The sequence below is a fragment of the Aethalodelphis obliquidens genome, unplaced genomic scaffold, assembly GCF_003676395.1.
Source record: "Aethalodelphis obliquidens isolate GAN/ISIS:26980383/991018 unplaced genomic scaffold, ASM367639v1 scaffold2, whole genome shotgun sequence".
Classification (NCBI taxonomy): Eukaryota; Metazoa; Chordata; class Mammalia; order Artiodactyla; family Delphinidae; genus Aethalodelphis; species Aethalodelphis obliquidens.
This window is the reverse complement of record NW_020837946.1, coordinates 71,258,289-71,282,072: the sequence shown is the minus strand read 5'-3', so window position 1 is coordinate 71,282,072 and position 23,784 is coordinate 71,258,289. Positions and strand designations below refer to the sequence as shown.

General features: G+C 34.7%; 1 protein-coding gene across 8 annotated transcripts in view; it reads left to right on the top strand.

Moving 5' to 3' along the window:
- MARCHF7 (membrane associated ring-CH-type finger 7) overlaps positions 1–23,784 on the top strand; it is a 48,610-nt gene that overhangs the window by 7,181 nt on the left and 17,645 nt on the right. For all 8 annotated transcript variants that reach the window (XR_003437973.1, XR_003437972.1, XM_027130561.1 and 5 more), the window contains exons 2-5: positions 6,968–7,132; positions 18,861–19,056; positions 20,703–20,855; positions 22,470–23,574. Coding sequence is in view for 6 of the 8 variants with exons in the window: in XM_027130561.1 (XP_026986362.1) it covers positions 6,980–7,132; positions 18,861–19,056; positions 20,703–20,855; positions 22,470–23,574 (1,607 nt within the window). In the remaining 2 variants the exon portion in view is untranslated. The remainder of the gene's footprint in view (positions 1–6,967; positions 7,133–18,860; positions 19,057–20,702; positions 20,856–22,469; positions 23,575–23,784) is intronic.

Here is a 23,784-nt window from a genome sequence, read left to right as displayed (position 1 = left end):
CTCTTCATCTGGTTCTGTTGATTTTTATCTCTTGATGATGGACTGTTTTTTTTTTTCCTTGTATTTTTGTGTCTTAATTTTTGATTGAATGGGAAACAGTGGAAATAAAAGAATAGTAGAGACTGAGATCAATAATTTTGATGCCTGGATGTGGACATACTCTTCTGTCACTGTTAGTGTGGTGGGTTGAGTTGGTTTAGTCTGTAGTTAAGCTGGGTTTGAACTTTATTATTGCTTTATATATTTTCAAAGTATTGCAGTAGTGGATTGCTGCTGCATGGTGCTTAGTGTGAGGCTGGAGTGCTGGAAGATTTCTTTGAGTATTCTTTCACTAGCCTCAACTTCCTGCAGGTCCTGCACATCTGCACCACTAAGGCTCTAAAGCTGTTGTAACTCCCTCAGCAGTAAACTGCTGCACCTTCCTATTGGAGCAAAGTTCATGGTGAAAGGAGGTGTTCTATGTTTTATGCATCCATCTCCAGTCTTAGGTGGGCTCTGTGTGCCTGATCCTCAGAGGTGGGGCTGCCCCAAGATTTATGCCCTTCTCCCTGTCTCCTGGGTATAGCGTGCAGGCAGACTCCTGCCACATTCTCCCCACCAGGGTGAACTGAAACTAGGATTTTTTTTAAGGTGGTAGTTGGAAGTTAACTGGAAAAGGTAGGTTAGAGTTCTGGATACTGGGGCAAAGAATTTAGACTTTGCTTTTAAGGTAGTAGAAAAACAGTTGAAAGTATGATTGGGGAGTGGTGCTGTTACTAGTAGGGTGAAATAGAAACGAAGAAAATGTGTGGATTAATGATGAGTTCTCTTTAGACAAGGCCTAGTGTGGTATTATTAGAGACAAACTTTGTTGGTTTACTTAGAGTAGGCCTCATATTCAAGTAAAGTCTTGCTGAAAAACATTGTAAAATTCAATTTAAATTTGTCTGTTTTAGTATAAGTTGTGTGATAGGTTTTCAGTTGCATTTGACATGAGACTATGAGATCTTGTTAACTTGCAGATAGCATTGGGCACAGAACTTTGCATGTCAGGTAATGAGAGAATTCTTTGAGGCTTTTTACCTAGACTAAGAAAGTTTAAGTTAAGATGTATAGTGTTTAATGGGCCACCAAAAACATGAACTTGCTTTAAAGAACTCTTCAGAGGTTTCCTAGGAAGCCCAGCTGAATGAAATTACCTATTAAAAATGTAGTAATTTTTTACTAGGTAACAAGCCACAGGTTTATGAGACGAAAGACTACATAAATTTTGGAGTTGGTATGAATATCTGTTTTCCACTCCTCTTGCTCATGCCAATTACTATTAAAATGCCTGAAGGTAAGGGAACACTTAACAGTGATATTAAGACTAGTTGGGTAAACTAGCAGTTAAATATCAGCTTCAGAGAATCTTCACAAGTTGAAAAGTTCAATATAGTAAAAATCTCAAATATTGATCATAAGATTTTTGTGGCTTTGTGGTTCATTACCTTCCTTCTGCATTTGAAGTTGAAGCAAGTTCTGAAGAATGGAAATGGAATGACCTCTTGGAGCTGTCAGTGCCTCAGCTTACTCAGACATAGATGTGTTGATAAGGAACATGAGCACACAAGTCCAGTGGATCCATCATGCCTAGGACTTGAGTGAGGCTCAAAGAGAGTAAAAATTAAGCATGTTAATAATGGAAGCTTCATAGCAATGAGGGCTGTATGCAAATTGAGTGGCAAGGCATAGCAGACAGGTACATATCTCTTCTTCTCAAGCTCATGCTTCACTATCCTATCTGACTTCACTTACAAAATACAAGTTCAGAGGTTAAAGTACTAATAATTTCAAGATGTCAGCAGTAGAGCTTTTAATCAAGCACAGGATCCCATGTGTGAGCATAGGTGGACACACATCTATAAACCAAGCCCTGGTGATAAGTTTTTATCTTATCACTAGAAAGACAGTTCAACTATCCAACTCTAGAATCAAATTTAAAGAAACTACATAGAGGCAAAAGGAAAGAAGGAGGCTATTATATTGACCACTGAGGAAAGATTGTACATATGAACTTTTTGTGCTTTACTCTTTAAGTCTTGGTTAAAAGCATTGAGCTTCAGATACTTTTTTCCTGCTAGTCTTTTTTTCTGGCTTATACCTTTTCCTTTAGAGCACTTATAACTGTTTAAGTTGTATGGTTATTTGTGTTTGTTCTCTACTAGACTACAGCTTCTTCATAGTCATTATCTTAGTAGGTTCAGTGTTGTCCCCTTTCCCTGTCCCCTTTGTTTGGTATTAATTAATGTGCCTAGCACATACTAAGCATGTAAAAAACTATTTCTTGAATGAATGAACTTGAAAAGATGCCTTGTAGTACCTTGTAAGTGATCTGGTAGAAGTTTTTCAAGGACTGCTTATTTTAATTAATTTTATTTATTTTATTCTATTTTTTGTGCTTTTGACCTACAGCTTATACAACCAGATTACATAAGTTTTCTGGTAACACCTACATTGTCAAAATTCAATCAATTTATGTAGAGGAGTTGCCAAAAATAGTTTCATGCAGTATAAATTATAGCTCTCGGAGGACCCTGCCTCTTTGCTTTCTCCCAAGAGCTTTGTTTTGAGAGATTTCCTACTAGGTTAGTTTTATTCTGCAGTAAGAATTGGGTATAAATATAATCAAAGTAAAATACGAGAGGTATGATTAAGAAGCACTGTTATTAAAGAACCATCTATAGACCTGTATCTTTTTAAAGACATTTTATCTTCCCTTTTAAAATCCTCAGCAAATACAGTCCCTTGTTTAGTGTTTGTAGAGCCTTCTTGATAAAATAACAAATTTGCTACTTGTTAAATCTTTTATGGGCTGTTGCATGTCAGTATTTAACCATTAGTATTCTTTCTACTAACATATGCCTTCTTTAAATGTCCAATTCATAATTCACCTTTTTAATAAAAATTTTTATATGGATGTATATATAGAATTTATAAAAAGCTGAAGGAAGTAAAGATTTATGTTAGGTGACTGTATGCTTTGTCATTCAAACCAGGCCACTTTTAAGAGACAGTGCAAGTACTATTAATAATTGTCCCAGGATAATGAGCACAAATTAGGACTTTTCTTGCCATAAACTGGGACTGGTCTAGGCAAACCAGGAAATATGGTCATCTCTGCTTAAAAGGAAAACAGCAGTCCTTTGCCTCACCCTTTACCTCATTCCCAGTCCCGCTTTCCATAGGCAGCAATCCTCACCTTTTAGCTGTTTTAGGATTTACCTTCATATTTCTAAATGATGTGTTCATGATTTTTTAGTATTATATATGTGCTTTTTTATTCACCATTGTGGTGGCTCAATCACACAGCATGTTTGTAGCAAAATTGATACAGTAATCTTATGTTTACACTATCTTAACTATATAAATATTAAAGAGTTCACCCAAACACTGCAGCATCTCCTTTCTTGAACAATAGCTCTGTTTTCCCAAGTTACAAAATTAATGTATTAAATTTGCCTTTTGTTCTAAGTACTCAGCATTTTTTTCCCAATTGTATTATCATCTCTGCCACGAGCCAAAATAGTTTCCGTATGATGCTATTTTTTCCTGAGAATTTGCTTCCATTTTCTGTGATCCTGTTCCAGTCTTGATCAGTTGCTCCCTATGCTTTCCACATAATTTTGTAACTGTTTCCTGGGTTCTGTGTCTGGTTCTTTAATTCTTTACACTCCTGTTTTCCTAGGACCTGCTCTTCATTTAACTAACTTCTTATGGTTTTGTTTTTTAATAGTTTTTTTAAATCTTTCATGTCTGAATACTCTTTTCTCCACCTCACATTTAGTTGCTAGATAGGAGTTCAATGCTAAATTTTTTTCTCAGTACTATAGGCATTGCTTTATTGTCTTGAGAGTTTTTAAAGTTGTAATTAAGAAGCCATTCTGATTACTTTTCTTTTGTATATGACCCATTTTTCCATTCTTGTAAATTATAGAATCTTCTCTTTCTTTCTGGTGTTCTGAAACTTCAAGATGATAAATGGTATTTAGTGTTGGTCTTTTTTCTTTGATCCTGCCCAGTACTCTTGACCCCTTTCAATGTGGAGATTTGTGTCCTTCAATTCTAGAAAAGTTCTTTCGTTTCTTTGATAATTTTCTCTACCTTATTTTCTTTTTTCTCTCTTTCTGTAACCATACTTACCGTCAAATGATCGATAACTCCCCTGGACAATTCTCCTGTTTTTTGAGTTACATTTTCTACTTCTGGGAGGTGTCCCAATCTTTCTGTTGGTTTATTTTAGTGTATCACATTTCTTTTTTAAGTGTGTAACATTTTGAATTTCCACAAGCTGTTCATTATACTGATTGCTTTCTCAAGCATCCTGTTTTTATTTTATGAATGAATGTCTTTTGCTCCCTTTGAGGATAGTAGTTAATTAGCTCCTTTCCCCAGATTTTCTCTTAAGTTCCTTTTTTTGTTATTTACTTTAGTCTTATGGGAGGTTTTCCTTGTATACCTAGTGATCCTTGATGTTTGTCTATTAGAGGGAAGCACTAAAAAAAGCTGATTAGAAACTCTTAGTGACTAGTGGACTTTGCTTTGGGTAGGATGGTCAAATGGCAGGCTAGCTGTGTAATTGGAAGCATTCCAAATGTCAGTATCCAGAAATTTTATCTCAGGTATTTTGTTTGGTTTTCTGACAGCATTGTAAAAACAGCACCAGGAAAGAGTTTTTGGGTCTCAACATTGAATATATAGATTTTCTTTTATTCCTTATACTTAACCTTTGCAGAGATGGTTGTATATTTCCTGGGTGGGGGTGGGGAGGGTTACATGGGAGATCCTTATTCTCCAGAGAATAAATATCCTGTTTTCGGAAGAATGGTACTAGGGGGAGAATTGAGGGTTTTACTGCTCCAAGTACAGATTTTAATTCAGCAACTCCATGCATCATCCCTTTTTTATGATACCTTGTATCTCCAGGTCTTGATTCTTTCTAGGATGCTAAGGCCAACTGCTTTGCTTCCAGTTCCTACCTCTTTCTAGAAAGTACCTAGGGTGTATTTTTTATCGTTTCTGCTGAATTACTCTACCTCTCCTCGGACTTTTTTGGATTTTCCAAATATAACATTGAAATCTCTTGCCTATTATGGTCCCTTTTCCTATTCTTTTCATAGTTAAAGCTTTTGGATTCATCGACTGTCATTTTATAGGGGTTTTGGAAAGAGGGACCAAAACAGATGCATAAGGATAACCTTGTCATGTTTAACTGGGACTTCAAACAGACCTTTTCTGATAAGCTATCTTTGATTTAATCATGTCCCAGAGTGTAGCTTTTACTCTGGTTTCTCATTAGCTAGATACTCTTAGTCGAATAATTTTAATTGATATTAGGCTTGTGTTATATCTTTTTCATGTTTGTTGTGTATCCTACTGCAGTATTGGCCATATGTTTTGTTGATGTTTTTGCGTCTTCATCCTCTTTTCTGTCATTGCTTGACACCCTGTTTTTGAGGCAGATATTGAAAAAGGAAATTCTTTTGTAGTAACTTTTAAGGTAGAATGATGCTAAAACTTAGTTGATAAGTTAATGAGTTGAAAGTGAATTAGATATTTTTAACTTAAATGTTTAGATTTGAAGGTTTTAATACAGCAAATACACCTATCTAGGCAAGTGAAGTACATTTTTCTTGCCTTAATTTCAATCCACTACCAGAAAAATAAGGGAATAATTTTTGACCTTGAAAGTGGGTAACTGGGAGGAGTTGAAGAGATTATTGTGATTTTTTTTTACTGTTACTTTCTTTTGCCCTTCTCTTTTTACTCTCAAGACTGGTGGTATCTCAGTTGTTCAGAGGCCTCATTGTAAATCCTTTCCCCAGAAAACTTTAAAAGTTTTTCTTTAATTTATAAAATTAATGTTTTTATAGCAGCCTTACTTGTAATAGCCTAAAACTGGAAACAGTCCAGTGTCCATCTGCAGTAGAATAGACAAATAAATTGTGTGTATTGATACAGTGGAATATTACATAAACTAATCAGAGTGAACTTACTACAACTGCATGCAACAGCAGAATTAGTCTCACAAATATAATGTTGAGCAGATGAAGCCAGACATAAAGGAGTACATGTTGTATGAATCCACTTATAGAGAGAGTTAAAAAATAAGGCACAGCTAATGGTGACTCTTGGCATGTGTTGAGGAATGTTTAGTGAAGAAAACTTAGAAATTATTCTCACTTTTGAGAAGGGGAGACAGGAAAACAAATTACAGTGTGTAACATGATGTCTTTAAAAAAGTATGTAAAAAGTGGAAGTAACACTTGATCTTGTTTTAAGACTATGCCTAGGAATTGAATGGGGAATGTATAGACTTTGCAGGCACATACAAAGTCCTGTGAGAGCATATTGTGTTCGGGAATGTACAGATACTACAGTATAGCTAATGCTATGAGTATCGAACATTCATAATAGGAATAACAAGAGTCAAGGGCTGATTCGTGTAGGATTTTATTTACTTATTTACTTTATTTATTTACTTATTTAGGCTGTGCCGGGTCTTAGTTGTGACACTTGGACTTCATAGTTGCCGCATGCAGAGTCTTAGTTGCAGCATGCATGCGGGATCTACTTCCCCAAGCAGGGATCAGACGCGGGCCCCCTGCATTGGGAGCGTGGAGTCTTACCAATTGGACCACTAGGGAAGTCCCTAGGATTTTATATAGAGGAAATTGAATAAGGAAAAGAGCTCAGGCTTTAGAAACAACAAACCTCAGTTTCTCATCACCACTTTTATCATGTTTGCTTCATTTTATGGGCAATAGGGAACCTTTGATGGTCTTCAGACCTCTGCCTGTAGAAGGAGAGTGATGATAATCTCACAGTTTACCATTCGGTTAATTTGCATGGTTAATTCTTGATTTGAGCTGATCATTAAGGAGAGGATTAAGAATCAAAGGTTTGCATGATTTCCAAAAGGCAATTAATCAAAATTTGCATTTCACAGGAAACATTAAGAATGGAGTCTAAACCTTCAAGGATTCCAAGAAGAATTTCTGTTCAACCCTCTAGCTCTTTAAGTGCTAGGATGATGTCTGGAAGCAGAGGAAGTAGTTTAAATGATACCTATCACTCAAGGGACTCTTCGTTTAGACTGGATTCTGAATATCAGGTAACATCTTAATTTGGAATGTGTGTATATACACAGTCTCATTTTCAAAATCCTTGGGGCCATGTGATTTTCTGGATTTTAGAAAAGTAGTAGAGTGTGTTTATAATACCCTCAGCTGGATCTGAGGCATCCTGTAATCAAAAGATTAATATATCTGCAGCGGACTGATTTAATGTTCCACACTAGCAAAAACTTAATGTTTTTCAAAGTTTTGAACTTAAGAATTTTGAATAAGGGATTGTGGTCATAAGTAAAATGTTCATAGTTTCCAAAGACTTGGAAACCTTCTAACCTAAAAGCATTGAAGTATCAGTTGAATTAACAGGCTGTCTTTTACATGAATTATGGGGTTTTATTTTTACAGTTAGTAATGAGTTTGCATTGATTCATAATCTACATAAAGCAATCTAAGTTCCTTTTATGTAGCTAATTTTCCTTAGGACCAATAACACTTTGGTTTTTGAAATAGCTTATTATTGTTATAACAATGGTTGTAGTATAAAACTGTAAATCTCAGAGGCATGGTTTGTAGCTTTAACACAGTTTATCTTGCTCATCTTTCAAATGTTAAGTTTATCGCATTATTGGCTGAACACCTCATTAAATCGCACGACATTTGCCAAAAGTCTGATGTTTCGGTAACTGACTCTAAGAGAATCCTTTAGTGAAAATGTCTGTTTAAGTCTTAAGTAATGTTTATATATTTATATATCATGCAATGTACTATATGATAAAGTCATTTGAAAGTTCTTCTGCGTAGTAATAAGCATTTTATAAAATACTCAGAGAAGCACAAATGAAATAAAATAATTTCTCTAAAATGCCCATATCTACTGCCAGCCTGCTGACATTATGTGTACTGTTTACTTGGACTTATTTTAAATGTTGTTTGATAATGTATTTTTTTTACTCTGTTGCTAGGCAAGAGTATGCTTGCCAGAGGTGCAGAATCACATATTTTCCATTCTACAGAAATGTTGTAGGTTAAATGATTGTGACTTGTTAAGAGCACACAATTGGGGTTTTTTCCTATATTAATAAAATTTTGTCTACTGATCTTTGTCTAATTTTTCGTATAGCTAATTAGTGAGGAACACAGACTCTGAAACGAGACTAAAAGTCTTGAATATATTTAGAAAACTTATTGCCATTCACTTTAAAGTAATATTTTCAGACTTTTTCGTCCAGTTCTTAATGTCATAGATTATTCTGAAAGTCTAATTTTTCATTGTGGAAGTTAAACAAATGCAAACATGAAAAAAAATTTTAAATGTTTTATTGGTTCTTAGTAAGATTAATCAGTTTTATAAATTTTGGTGTTTTCCTTAATGTTTTTCAGTTATTTTAAGTAGCTTCCGATCTTTTTCTTTCTTTCTTTAATGGGTTATAGGAATATTTCCAATCTTGTCAACTATTTGTAGGCTGCTTTGCTCTTTTAGTTTTGATTTAGGAACTGAAATTCCTGTGTTCTTGAGGAAAGTACTTTTCTGTTTCCTCTTCTGTGAAATGGTGATAATGGTAATTTTCTCACATAGTTACTGTTAAAATTAATTGGAAGAAATAATACATGTAAAGCACTTAGAACAACAGTGCCTGGACCCTAGTAAGAGTTCAGATGTTACAGGTTATAATTATCATTGTGACTGCTGTTGTTATCATTTCCTGGCTTTGCATTGGTTTAAAGAGATAATTAATATCCTTAGGGGATAGTATAATATGTTATCAGAATATTTAAATTATATATCACACATTTAGTTTTATTTAATATTCTTAAGATTATTCAGCAAGATGTGTACTTAATGAATGAAAGAGACCTTTGAATATCAAAGGGAACTTTTTTGGTTAATTGCTGATATTTTCTGACTCAAAACCATCTGGGACACAACACTCTTCCTCCCCCCTTTTTTTAAAAATTATTTATTTATTTATTGGCTGCGTTGGGTCTTCATTGCTGTGCGCAGGCTTTCTCTAATTGCGGCCAGTGGGGGCTACTCTTTGTTGCGGTGTGCGGGCTTCTCATTGTGGTGGCTTCTCTTTGTTGTGGAGCACAGGCTGTAGGTACGCGGGCTGCAGTAGTTGTGGCATGTGGGCTCAGTAGTTGTGGCTTGCAGGCTCTAGAGCGCAGCCTCAGTAGTTGTGGCACACAGGCTTAGTTGCTCTGTGGCATATGGGATCTTCCCGGACCAGGGATTGAACCCTTGTCTCCTGCATTGGCAGGTGGATTTGTAACTACTGTGCCACCAGGGAAGTCCCTCCCCTTCTTTATTATACTTAGTGAACCTTGAGAAAGGAGGGTCAGAACAGGGCATAGTAGTTCAGTCTCATTTACATTATGGATCAGATGATAAGAAAACACCTTATTTATACAGTGCTTGACATTTTGCAGCAAATTTTTAATTTTTAATCTTAGTTAAATAGGACAGATGCTTGTGTCATTTCATAAATAAAGATCTGAAATCTGGAAAGATAAGTGGTTTCTCCCAGTTCCAGGATTAGTATACAGTGTGCCTGAGCTGAAGAATCTAAGACTTCTGGATAGCATTGTGTCTTTGGCAAATGTAGGTTCTAAGTTCCAAACAATTGATTTTCTAAATGTCTTTTGGTTCTTGGCCATTTGTAAGCTGGGCTGCCTCTGCTGTTAATCTTGCTGATATTTCTGTTACTCTATCTTTAAATTTTTGTTACAATTTGAATGGTAGAAAACTGTGATCACCTTAATCTCTTTGGTAACAGTAAATAGAATTTTAGATATTTTTGGAAAGAAAATTTATGTAATTCATATTGTTAAAAGTGAAAATTTGGGAGTATTCTGTGAATATGTAATTATTTTTGTTACTTTTATATATTTTTCTGTAACTTAATTTAAGCAACCCCTAATCCCACTTCTTGCTTTGTGGAGAGATTGATTACTTTTAATATGAAATAATAAAATAGGCTTTTTATGGAGGTTCTAGGTGTTGTTTTATTTTATTTTATTTATTTATTTATTTTTTTGCGGTACGCGGACCTCTCACTGTTGTGGCCCCTCCCGGTGCGGAGCACAGGCTCCGGATGCGCAGGCCCAGCGGCCATGGCTCATGGGCCCAGCCACTCCACGGCACGCAGGATCCTCCCAGACTGGGGCACGAACCCGTGTCCCCTGCATCAGCAGGTGGACTCCCACTACTGCGCCACCAGGGAAGCCCTCTAGGTGTTTTTTACAGTTTTTTACATCTTTTTCTAGTTTGTATATTAAGTTACAGAACTCAGTACTATTGCGTATTTTGCAAAGTATATATTTTCAAGAATTAAAATAACCAATGGTCATTAACCTTTTTTCTGCTCATTTTGGTTTGTTTATCTGCTACAAAGGTAGTTTCCAGGGAAATACATACATATATACATACACACACACACACACACACACACACACACACACACACAATTGGACAAGAAAATGAAAATCAGGAAAATACAAATAAAATATTGAGAGTGAGTTAAGGTTGTTTATAACATTGGTATGCATTTGTAAGCCCTTGGCAGTATTCTAAAGTTAAACTTCGGCCCTTGTGTGGGTGGCAGGAGATCACAGGGAAACACAACCAGGTCTATAAGGTGTTTTGTTCATAAGGAAAAGGAAGCAGTGCTTGGCAGTTTAGTCTGAAAGCGGGGACAGTGAATGATATAGAAGACAGTGTCTACAGGGCAGTATTCATACTATAAGTATATACCTAGTTTAGTGAAACTATTTCTTGGTAAACAGTATATGCAAAGGACATGATGTCAAACTACAGGTCAGTGAAAACAGTTCTGTAAAGGGACAACAGAGTGATCTAAATATTAACATTCTTGTAGTCTGTCTTGATCCAGATATTAATCCTAGGATATTTTGAGGGATAAATGAACTCCTAGTCATTCCATTTTGTGTAAACATAAGGTTTCTTACCTAGATTTCTCATAAAGTTGGGCATCATGAATCCATACATTCTTAAGATCAGCTGTCTTTTTTGTGATAATTGAGAAGACTGCTCATTCTGAATAGAAACTAGAATGTAAGACTTCTGCATTAGCCTGGATATGGATACTCTCCAGCATGTGAATATTTAAAATAAAGAAGAGGTCAAAGTTTTAAGTTGTTGCTTATGGTCTGGAAAATTTTTAAGCAGGAATTGTCAGTCATCACAGTCAAGGCATTGATTCATGGAAATGAGGAGACAAGGAAGAGCATTTTATTCTGGACTTGCTTCCATTACTGTGCGTTATATGATTTCTCTTGATTAAGCGTTGTCCAGTGAATAACATTGGTTGCATTTGCAGCAATTGTTAAGATTATTTTTTTAATAATAGCTTTATCGAGTTATAAATCATATAACATATGACTTGCCCATTTAAAGTGTACAATTCAGTGATTTTTAGTATATTCACAGAATTGTGCAAACCATTGCCATAGTCAACTTCAGAATCTTTCATTACCTCAAGAGAATATCCCAGGTCTTTTAGCTGTCACTAAACTGTCTCCCTCCTCTCCCCCTGAGCAATAAGCAGCCATTAATCTACTTTCTGTCTCTGTAGATTTCCTTATTTGGAACTTTCATATACATGAGTAGAAACATTCTGTATGGTCTTTTATTACTAGTTTGTCTTACATAGCATGTTTGTTTAAAGTTCATCTACATGATGATAGCAGTATCCGTATTTCATTTCTTTTTATGGATGAATAATATTCTATTGTATGGATGTACTACATTTTGTTAATTCATTCAACCACTGATGGACATTTGGGATGTTTTCACCTTTTGGCTATTATGAATAATGCTGCTGTAAGCATTCATGTGCAAGTCTCTCTGTGGACTAATGTTTTCAGTTATCTTGGGTATATACCTAAGAGTAGATTTGCTGAATCATACATACAATAACTCTATGTTCAGTTTTTTGAGGAACTGCTACACTGTTTTCCAAACCCGTTGGGCCATTTTATATTCCCACAGAAGTTATACATGAAAGTTCTGATCTCTTCATCCTTTCCTGTACTTATCTTACATTTTGATTCTGGCCATCCTGTCGTGGGTGTGAAGTGTAGTGTCTTGTAGTTTTGATTTGGATTTCCTTGGTGACTCAGGATGTTGAGCATTTTTTCATGTGCTGATTAGCTATTTTTATATTTTTGGAGAAATGTCTATTCAGATCTTTTGCTCATTTTTAAATCAGTTTATTTGTCATTTTATTATTGAATTGTAAGAGTTTTTAGTTTCAAATTCAAATTCTACTTTTTCATTGCTGATATATAGTAAAACAATTGACTTTTGTATATTAACCTTGTATCCTGAAACCTTTCTATAATTATTAGTTAGTTCCAGGAGTTTTTCTTTCAGATTTTCTGTATAATCATGTCATCTGCAAGTAAGGTCTTTCTTCCCAATCTGTATACCTTTTACTTTATTTTCTTGCCTTATTGCATTAGCTAGAACTTCCAGTACAGTGTTGAAAAAAAGAGTGGTGAAGTGAAAATAACAAAGATCAGAACATAAATAAATGAAATAGAGACTAAAAAGACAAAAGGATAAGTGTAATAAGAGATGGCTTTTTGAAAAGATAAACAAAATAGACATATCTTTAGCTAGACTCACCAAGAAAAAAAAAGACTCAAATAAATAAAACCAAAAATGAAAGAGGAGATGTTACAAATGATACCACAAAAATAAAAAGTAGCATAAGGGACTACTATGAACAGTTATACACCAAAAGATTGGACAACCTTTAAGAAATGGATAAATTCCTAGAAACACAAAACCTATGAAGATTGAATCATGAAGAATTAGGAAATCTGAGCAGACCAGTAATGAGTAAGGAGATTTAATTAGTAATCAAAAGCCTCCCAACAAAAAAAGTCTGGGATCAGAACACTTATTAATTCTACCAAACATTTAAAGAAGAATTAATACCAATCTTTCTCAAACTCTTCCAAAAAATAGAAGAGGGGTAACACTCCTTAACTCATTTTATGAGGCCAGCATTACCCTGATATCAACACTAGCCAAGGACACTACAAGAGAAGAAAATTAAAGGCTAGTATCCATGATGAACATAAATGCAAAACTCCTCTACAGAATATTAGCAAACTGAATTCAGCAATAATTTAAAAGGATCGTATACCATGGTCAAGGGAGATTTTATCCCTGGCTTGCAAGAATGATGGTTCAACATCTGCGTATTAATTAATTAATGATGGTTCAACATCTGCGTGTTAATTAATTTTTAGTTAATTAACTAAAATTAATTAACTAAAATTTAGTTAATTAATTAACATTTAGTTAACTTCATTAACTAAATGAAGGCTAAAAATCATATCATCTCAAATAGATGCAGAAAAAGTATTGAACAAAATTCAGCATTCATTTATGATAAAAACTCAACAAAATGGGTGTCAAGGGAACGTACCTCATTGTAATAAAGGCCATATATGACAAGCCCAAAGCTAACATCATACTAACTGGAGAAATGTGGAAAACTTTTCCTCTGAGATCAGGAGCAAGATGAGATAAGGATGCCCACTCTTGCCACTTTTATTCAGTATAGTATTGGAAGTCCTAGCCAGGGCAATCAGATAAGGAAAAGGAATAAAAGGAATCCAAATTGGAAAGGAGGAAGTAAAACTATCAGTATTTGCAGATGATATGATACTATATATAGAAAAATCTAAAGGTCCCATCAAAAAACAACTAATAAATGAATTTGGTGAAGCTGCAAGATATAAAATCAATACACAAAAATCTATTGTATCAGAGAAATTAAGAAAACAATCCAATTTACAGTTGCATCAAAAAGAATAAAATACCTAGGAATAAATTTAGCCAAGGAAGTAAAAGACCTCTACACTGAAAGCTATAAGACATTGATGAAAGAAATCGAAGAAGACACAAATAAGTGGAAAGATATTCCATGCTCATGGATTGGAAGAATTAATATTCTTAAAATATCTGTACTACCCAAAGCAGAGTATAGAATGGGTGAAGGTGGCCAAGGTACAAACTTCCGGTTATAAAATAAATCATGGGGATGTAGTGTACAGAATGGTGACTGTAATTAATAATACTGTATTGTGTATTTGAAAGTTGCTAAGAGAGTAGATATTAAAAGTTCTCATCACAAGGAAAAAATTATACTATGTAGTGGGGAATGTTAAGTAGAATTATTGTGGTGGTCATTATATATGTGTGTCTATATAATTACCTTGTGCACTAGAAACTGATATAATGTTATATATCAATATATGTCAGTTTTTAAAAAAAGTGAGAAAGGACATCCTTGCCTTGTACCTGATCTTGGTGTGAAGGCTTTTGAGTTTCTCTCCATTAAATATAATGTTAACTGTGCATTCTTTGCATTCTTTATCAAGTTGAGGAAGCTACCCTCTATTTCTAGTTTGCTGAGAGTTTTTAATCATAAAGGGGTATTGGATTTTGTACTTTTTTGGATTCAGTTTGCTAATTTTTTTTTTCTTGCTGCATCACACGGCTTGCAGGATCTTAGTACCCTGACCAGGGATTAAACCCAGGCCACAGCAGTGAAAGCACCAGGTCCTAACCACTATACTGTCAGGGACTTCCCGATTTGCTCATATTTTGTTCAGGATTTTTGCAGCTGTGTTCATGAGAGAGAATGCTCTATAGATTTCTTTCCTTATGTCTTTGTCTGGTTTTGGAATTAAGGTAGTGCTGGCCTCATCATATCATAGAATGAGTTAGGAAGTATTTTCTCTGCTGCTTTCCTCTGAAAGAGATTGTAGAGAATTAGTATAACTTCTTCCTTAAATGTTTGATTGAATTCTCCAGTGAACCCATGTGGGCTTGGTGTTTTCTGTTTTGAAAGCTTACTCTTGATTCTTACTCTTTTATATATTCTAGTTACAAGTTCCTAATTAGGTATATGATTTACAAATATTTTCTCATTAAGGTTCTTTTTTGCTGTACTGTTTTAAGGGCATTTGCATTGGGAATATTTTTTAGCCTTTTTTTAGAAGTAATTATTTTCTGAATGCAAATACTGACTTATACAATACTAATAGTAAATAAATAATGATTTCATTGACTGTCCTTCCCAAAAACCTCTTGTTGGAAGGGCAACCTAAATAAGTATCATGAAGATAAAAATAAGTAAGTAAATAAAATGAAAATTGAATGCCTGCTAGTAGTTACAGAATGTTTGTAAACTTCCCTTCCATCAAGTTTTCAAACTGTTTAATATGATTTCTCAGATACACAAAGTAGTATTCAGCTACTTTGGTTGGGCTAGACAGCCCCCTGCACATACCATACAATTTTCCTTTCTAATCACAGATAGCCTTTTGAGAGTAACCCATAAAAATTGTTTATTACAGGAGCCAAATCTGTTACTTATTTGGGGTAGAGACTGGAAATTTAGTGAAAATGAGAGAGAACTCCATGGAACTTGAATGGATATTTAATAATTCTATCCACTTCTTATTTTCATATGAATGTTCTTAGTCTGGAGGTAATGAATGCAAAAAGATTAATTGGACTTAACTAATTAAAAAACTAGTGAGTCAAGTGATACCATGAAGAGAGTGAAAAGACAACTTACAGAATGGGAGAAAATATTTGTAAATGATATGCTATCTGACAAGGAACTTGTAACCAGACTATGTAAAGAACTCTTACATCCTAACAATAAAAAAAAACCCAGCTTAAAATGGGCGAAGGACCTGAATAGACATGTGTCCAAAGATGTACAAATGGCAAATGAACGCATAAATAGATGCTCAACATCAGCCATTAGGAAATGCAAATGTACACTATAATGAGACACCACTTCATACCCACTAGAATGGCTAAAATAAAATTAAAAAGTGAGACAATAACAAGAGGTGACAAGGTTGTGGAGAAATTTGGACCCTCATAAATTGCTTGTGGGGTTTTAAACTGGTACAGCCACTTTGGAAAACAGTTTATTAATTATTCTAAAAGTCAAACTTCGAGGTATTATATGACCCATTAGTTACACCCAAGAAAATTAGAAACATGTCTACGCAAAACTTGAACACAGACGTTCATAGTAGCATTATTCATAACAACTAAGTGCAAACAACCCCAAAAGTACTTTTTTAAGCATCTGGTGTCTGCAAGGCAGTATACTTAAGTATACTTTGGAGACAGACTCTTCCTGATTTCGTTTGGCTACCAGTAGTTTTAGATAGCAAAAGAGATAAGATAGTGTATAAATGAACCCCATCCTTTATTTAATTGTTAAAAGAATTCAGAGGGGGAAAAAAGCTAATTGCTTCACACTGAGAATATTTGAACAGTGGACAAAATTGAATTGGTAGGAACCAGGGAAAAGTTTGACTTTGAATTTAAGCCAGCAGAAAAATTGGTCAGACTTTATTTCTCCTCTCCTATACTGAGTATTTTTGTCTCTGGGATGACATATAGGTTACCTTTTAGAGTTGTGAGTCATGAAAATTGCCGAACAGTGAGTGTGTCTTTATCTCACCAGTGGCCAGTGCCAGAAAACTGTGGAGTGACTTTATAGACTTTTTGTTCATTTCTCACGTTGTCTCTAAATTTGATGAATTTTTATCTTTTATCATGGCTCTCTATTCCCATTACTTTTGTCCCAACAAACGAAAGTAATGGGAATTACTAGCATTTCTTGCTAGTCCAGTGACTTCCTGATTTGCCCACTTTTTGTCCATACCACTCTTTTAACCTTCCACAATGCTCTAAAGATCTTTGTAAGTAGTTGATCTGATGGTATTACCTCCTTCAGTAGCTCCTAAAGTCTTATTTGTGGAGGTGCTATTCAATAACAATTTGTCCAGTCCATGCAAAATGAGAAAAATAAGGACAAGTTAGGAATTTTGTACAAGTAAAATTTATTCACCTTACAAGTCTGTTTTATTCTGTTATGTTCTTGTTTTAGGAGCATATAAAATGCCCTTTTTAAAAGATTGGGGAATGGGGTTAGGTGGTATACGCTATTTTCGTTTTCCTTACCTGTCAAAAGTGGCAGTTCTTCCTAAATTTTAAATCAAACCAGTTTTTTTTAATTTTTGGTCTTTGATATTCAAAGGTCTTAGAACCACTGGCCTGCAGGATTAAGTCCCTGATACCTTGACAATGGCACATAAAATGATTTCATTTTGAAATATCTCATGAATTTCGTCTCATGTGCTATTCCAGTTCATTGATTGGGGGCTCTGTGGACAGCTTGGTGTGAAAGGCTTGTGAGACCAAGTTTGTGCTAAGCTGAGGAGTTCTACGTTTAATTAGCAAAATATTGAATGGGCAAGGGATGGATGAAATCCTGATATGCCCATTCCTACTTTTTTCAGCTTTGCATCTTCTGCTTTTCCATGTATGTGCACAGTTTATTCTGTAGAGTTACCATGGACTAATACAGTTCCCTGAATGCATGCAGTATGCTTCTCATAATTAAAAGATAATCGGAGATCAAGTAAGTAGTGATGCCTTAGAAGAATTCCCATGGCAGAATAGTTGAGACATCTTTTTATCTTTTTGTGTTGTCTGTCTATAATCTCCTTCCTCATTTGCCTACTCAGTGAACTCCACCTATGGAGTTCATAGTTAATCATCTATGAATTCTCCCCTGCTTTCCTCAGACATAGTTTTTTTTTTTTTCTGTAAAACTTTCAACATACCTCCTATTACAGTACTTACTTACATTATACCTATTTATTTATCTGTACTCTAAAACTCTTTGATGGAGCACATTATTTGGGCTCTTATGTTTATAATACTAGGTTAATATAGACTGAATTTATGGCCCATGATAACATTCCATTTTTAACTTTTCTTTTGTCAAGAAATATAACACTTTAAAGAATGTTGTTTCATTTTAATATTCTTCAATAAAATGAACTACTTACCATCTACTTACATGTTAAAATGGTTTATAAATGTCTTTTTTCCTTTATTTCCTAGAATAAGTTATTTCCTAGAAATAACTTTTACGTTAGTGGTAAGTGTCTTCAAGCAGTTCAGAGATTATGCGTCAAATTCGTCCTTCTTGGTCTCTTTCTGTGTTTGCGTGTGTGTGTGTGTGTGTGTGTGTACATTGTAACTTCTGTGTTATTTCATGTTGTTGTACATATAATTATATGTTTAAAGAAAAAACCTTGAGCTTAGAGTTTTACAGTATGTAGTTTTAGCTGTTTCTTCCTTCACTGATGAAGAAATTCCGTATATTAGGATTTTTTTTAGTACCATTTATAGTGTTTTACTGTATTCCTGAGATGGACATAAGATCCAGATACATTTTGTATTAGTTGAAAATCTTATTTTTATAGTGGAGTATTCACAGTCACTTTCTGTATTGGTGCCTTTCTTGGTGTTCTGTTTATCTAAGAAGAAGAAACAAGGTTCCTCAAAAGGTTAATATTAAACCAGGAGAACAAAATGATTACATATAAAGTTTTTACTCTTCAGTGTTTCCTAGACTAGTGTTTATATTCAGTTACATAGAAGACATAATCTAAATCAGATTGGTTACCTAGCAAAGTACAATTAAAGTATGAAGTAAAGGGACAAGTGGTAGAAGGGAACAAAGACTATGAAAAACCTACATGGTAGAAAAATTTGTGTCTGTGAGGAATGAATGGTCCTTGGGAATTTATTAGAGCACTGTAGATTAAATGTAATATTTAAATTTAATATTTAAAAATTGCAAGTGTTTTATTGTTCCTTTAAAAAACTTTTTTTTTAACTTACAGTCTACATCAGCATCAGCATCTGCATTACCATTTCAGTCTACATGGTATAGTGAGTCTGAGATAACTCAGGGAGCACGTTCAAGATCGCAAAACCAGCAACGGGATCATGATTCAAAAAGACCTAAACTTTCCTGTACAAACTGTACATCTACCTCAGCTGGGAGAAGTGTTGGACATGGTTTAAATGCAGTATCAGGTAATAATTAAATTTGTATAAATATAAATCACTGTGTATGTATTTTGGACAAAAGCCCTTTTCCCAAGATGTAGTGTACTAATAATAAGCAAGTAGATTGCACATAAGACTGGGTCAGAAATAGAGCGGAGGTTCCAAAATCTTAACTAAGTTAGAACTGAAATTAACTCTTCATCTTGGATTTTTGTTCTAAATTTGGTACAGATATCTTACACAAACAGGATATTAGCAGATTTTAATTAATTAGAATAGCTGATACATATGGTAATAAAATTAGTAAAAGTGACATGTATTTTGCTGGTTACTATAGGAGGTAAATTTTTAAATTGTTAATAAGAAAGCCAGATTTACTGATACATGTTTCCTTAGCATATTTTTTGTAAATAATAAACATTGTGCTATATAACACATATTTTCAGAAAATGTAGAAATTCTTTAGTTAAACAAAAAATAGTTGGCGATATTCTAGTGGGAGTTCTATACAAGGAATTAGAAAGCTATGGTTCTAGTCCTCTAACTATGTGACATTGGACAAGTCACTTTACCACTCTGGTATGAAAGACTTACGCTTGAAGTTCCATGCTTAGTATCTTGTACTCACAGATACTAAGATACAGGCACACATTTGTTGCACAAATTGGAAAGATCTTTTGTTGAGAGGTACTTCCTCACTTATACTTCTCTTCAAATGAAACACTAGCCAATGCCTGAAATAGTTTTAAGGTAAGATAAAACTTGTGATGACACAGTTGGAGAATAATATTCTTGAAATGCATATGTACTACTAATTGAATTAGTGTAAGCGATTCCTTTCTATTTCGATAGGCAGGACCGCCATGGGAAAGGCACTGCCCATCTGAAGGATTTTAAGAGTAGTGTGATGGGTAAGAGCAGACTGACCTTAACTTTGTAGACAAATACCATTGTGTAGAGATACTTTTGTTCTCCTCTGGTCTGTGAAGGCATAGCATTAACCCTGGGCTGTTTCCCTTAACGAAGGGAAATTATTAAGGCTGTTAGGACTAGGAGAGGAAGACCCAGAATTTCAAGGTAAATGGTGAGGGGGGAAAGTTTTGAGACTTAGTTTTTAATTTCTTTTTAAATGAAATCATATCTAACAAAGTTTAGATTATAATTGCAACGATACATTACTTCTTAGCATAAGAATGAACCAAATATGGTGGCAATAATAGTTCTGACAAAATAGTATTATAACCTACAGTATAAACCTCTTTCATTTCAAGATGGCTTTGATTTTGATTTTGGCTGTTCTCCGACATCACTTTGATCAACTTTTCATGAAATTCTGCATCTTTGGCAAGCTTTATATTTTTGTTCTGTAATCATTTTACGTCATGTTTATATATCGTATGGTCAGATGTTCTAGAGAGTGAGACATTGACATCCTAGATGGGGGTAGATTATAGTATTAGAGAAGGATGTGTTTGAGCAGGAGATAATTTTATAAGTGATTATTTCACTAGTGAATAATTTATGTTTTGCTCAGTTTTGCTTTTGATTGCAACTGTGTAACTGGGGATTCCTGTAATAAACCATAATTACCTCTCTGTGTAATACTGAAGATTTGTTGTCATCAGAAACCTTGAAAGCTTTCTGTGAATTAAGACTTCTTCAATTATTTTAAGATTCTTCTTGGAGGCATAGTCAAGTTCCCAGATCGTCATCAGTGGTACTTGGATCATTTGGAACTGACTTAATGAGAGAGAGGAGAGCAGATTCCTCCATTAGTAATCTTATGGATTATAGTCACCGAAGTGGTGATTTCACAACTTCATCATGTATGTATAAACTATATTGTTATGCATAATTTATCTAATAATGTTACATTTTTGTCTTTGTATGTCGTTAAAATCACAGTACAAAGGAATAAATGAAGTGAATATTATAAAGATTTAGAATACAGGATAGCTTGATATGTTTTCAACCTTATTTGTCATTTTACTTTTAAAAATGTAAATATAAAATATTTAGATATACATGAGTATCCAGATTCTGTCTGCCTATAATTTTTTCACTCTTAAGAATGTATGTTTTACATATACTTGATAATTCTTGTATACTACAATATAATTTGCCTTGTGAATTAACTAAAACTTGAAATCATCATTTTAAGACATAATTTAGAATTCCTTTAGTTTAACATGAATTTGTCTTTATTTTCATTTAGTTGGAATAAAGACCCACACTGTTTCTGTCAGTGTACATAAGCCAAAACTTTAAAAAAAATAGAAGTCCAATGCACTGTCCATTGTGCGACAGAGCCACCTTAAAAAAAATAAATGCCATAAAACAATAATACTAAATAACTGAAGATAAAAGGTGCTAATTGAAGTTGAGAAATATAGCAGACAGAAGTGGAATTTGATTTACAGAGAAGAAAATACATTTCTATTTAAAGATTTAACTAGATTATTTTAAATAATCTGTTGGGGCAGGCCGTTGCTTTATTTAAGACAAATGAAAGCATCTTTTCATTTGCTTGGCTTTGGGTGGAGGAGCTTTAGTAGACAGTGTCGGTAGCTTCTCGGTTTGGGGCGTAAAAATGTACAGAATAGAATTGATTTGGTCCCTAACAGTTAATCCTTCCATGAGGCACTATGTATTAGCACAGTAGCAATCTAGCTGTTAAACTAGATGTATGGATGAATATTCTTTATGAAGGAATGCTTTGGTATTTCTCTTTCCATTCGATGATTAGAACCATCAGTAGTGTACTATTAAAATCGCAGATGCCAGGGCTCTCTTCTGACTCAGTATTGGGAAAAAAAAAAAAAAAGCATAGTTATGTCTGATGAGTAACCGGGTGTAAGAGTCACTGCTGTTAACTTGAAAGAAAAGGTAAAACATTGGAGAAATTTTGAACTGTTAGCATGGTTTGCTGTAAAATTATAAGGGTGATAGTATTTATGTGAAATAACTTTTGTTCTTGTTCCAGAGTAAGAAAAATCTCCAAAACACTCTATTATTATTTTGCTTTTACTTGTTATGAGTCATTTACCTTGAATTTGTTTGCCCATTTAAAATCCCTTATCCATTTAGATGTTAGATATTCTTCTACCATATCAATTTCTGATTAATAAATTCGACTGTTTTAACTTCATCAAGTTGGTAGATTGATGTTTGCCTCTCATAAGCTATAATACATTTCTTTTTTAAAAAATTTGTAATGCTGACTTTATACAGCAGTATTGGATTTTACCAAAGGTATAGAAAGATAGATAAATATGTTTATTTTTTCTGTAATAATAGTTAAGCTGTGTAGTTATAATATGCCAGTATTCAGTTTGAATCCAGTGTTTAATTTTGGCAGTGATTAGTGGTTAATAGACACAACCTTAATAATGCACAAATTTTTCATGTAATTGACTACCTTTCCTTTCTTTCAAAAATAGATGTTCAAGACAGAGTTCCTTCTTCATATTCACAAGGAGCAAGACCAAAAGAGAACTCTTTGAGCACTTTACAATTGAATACATCATCTACAAATCACCAAATGCCTTCTGAACATCAGACCATACCATGTTCTAGGGACTCTGGTAGAAATTCTTTAAGATCAAATTTTTCTCCAAGAGAATTAGAATCTCCCCAAAGCAGTATACAGCCTGGATTTTCTTATATTTCAAATAGAGGTGAAACCTCAACTATAGGCAGTTCAAATAGGGTTGGCTCATCTCAAAGATCATTTCAAGAATCTTCTGACAATGAAGGTAGGCGTACAACAAGGAGATTGCTGTCACGTATAGCTTCTAGTATGTCATCTACTTTTTTTTCACGAAGGTCTAGTCAGGATTCCTTGAATACAAGATCATTGAGTTCTGAGAATTCTTACATTTCTCCAAGAATCTTGACAGCTTCACAGTCTCGTAATGCAGCATCAGCTTCTGATGGTCCTGATAACAGGGCATCCGAAGCTTCTCAGGGATTTCGATTTCTTCGGCGAAGATGGGGTTTGTCATCTCTTAGCCAAAATCATAGCTCTGAGCCAGATTCCCAAAATTTTAACCAAGAATCTGAAGGTAGAAATACAGGACCATGGTTATCTTCCTCACTTAGAAATAGATGCACACCTTTGTTCTCTAGAAGGAGGCGAGAGGGACGAGATGAATCTTCAAGGATATCTACCTCTGATATACCATCTAGATCTCATCATATTTTTAGAAGAGAATCAAATGAAGTGGTTCACCTTGAAGCACAGAGTGATCCCCTTGGGGCTACTGCCAGCAGACCACAAGCATCTGCAGCACCAAGCAGTGCTGCTACGGGTGGCTCCATATCGGATTCGGCTCACGGTGGACGAAGTACAGGAATAACAGGGATCCTTCCTGGTTCCTTATTCCGATTTGCAGTGCCCCCGGCACTTGGAAGTAATTTGACCGACAATGTCATGATCACTGTAGATATTATTCCTTCAGGTTGGAGTTCATCTGATGGAAAAAATGATAAAACTAAAAGTGTACCCTCAAGAGACCCAGAAAGACTGCAAAAAATAAAAGAGAGGTAAGTTTGAATACCTATCGTAAGCCTGTGAAGAACAGATGAGAGAAAGAACTGTTTGTTTCTAAAATGGTTTCTCATAAGAGTGATGTCTGGGGCTTCCCTGGTGGCGCAGTGGTTGAGAGTCCGCCTACTGATGCAGGGGACACGGGTTCGTGCCCCGGTCCGGGAAGATTCCACATGCCGCGGAGCGGCTGGGCCCGTGAGCCATGG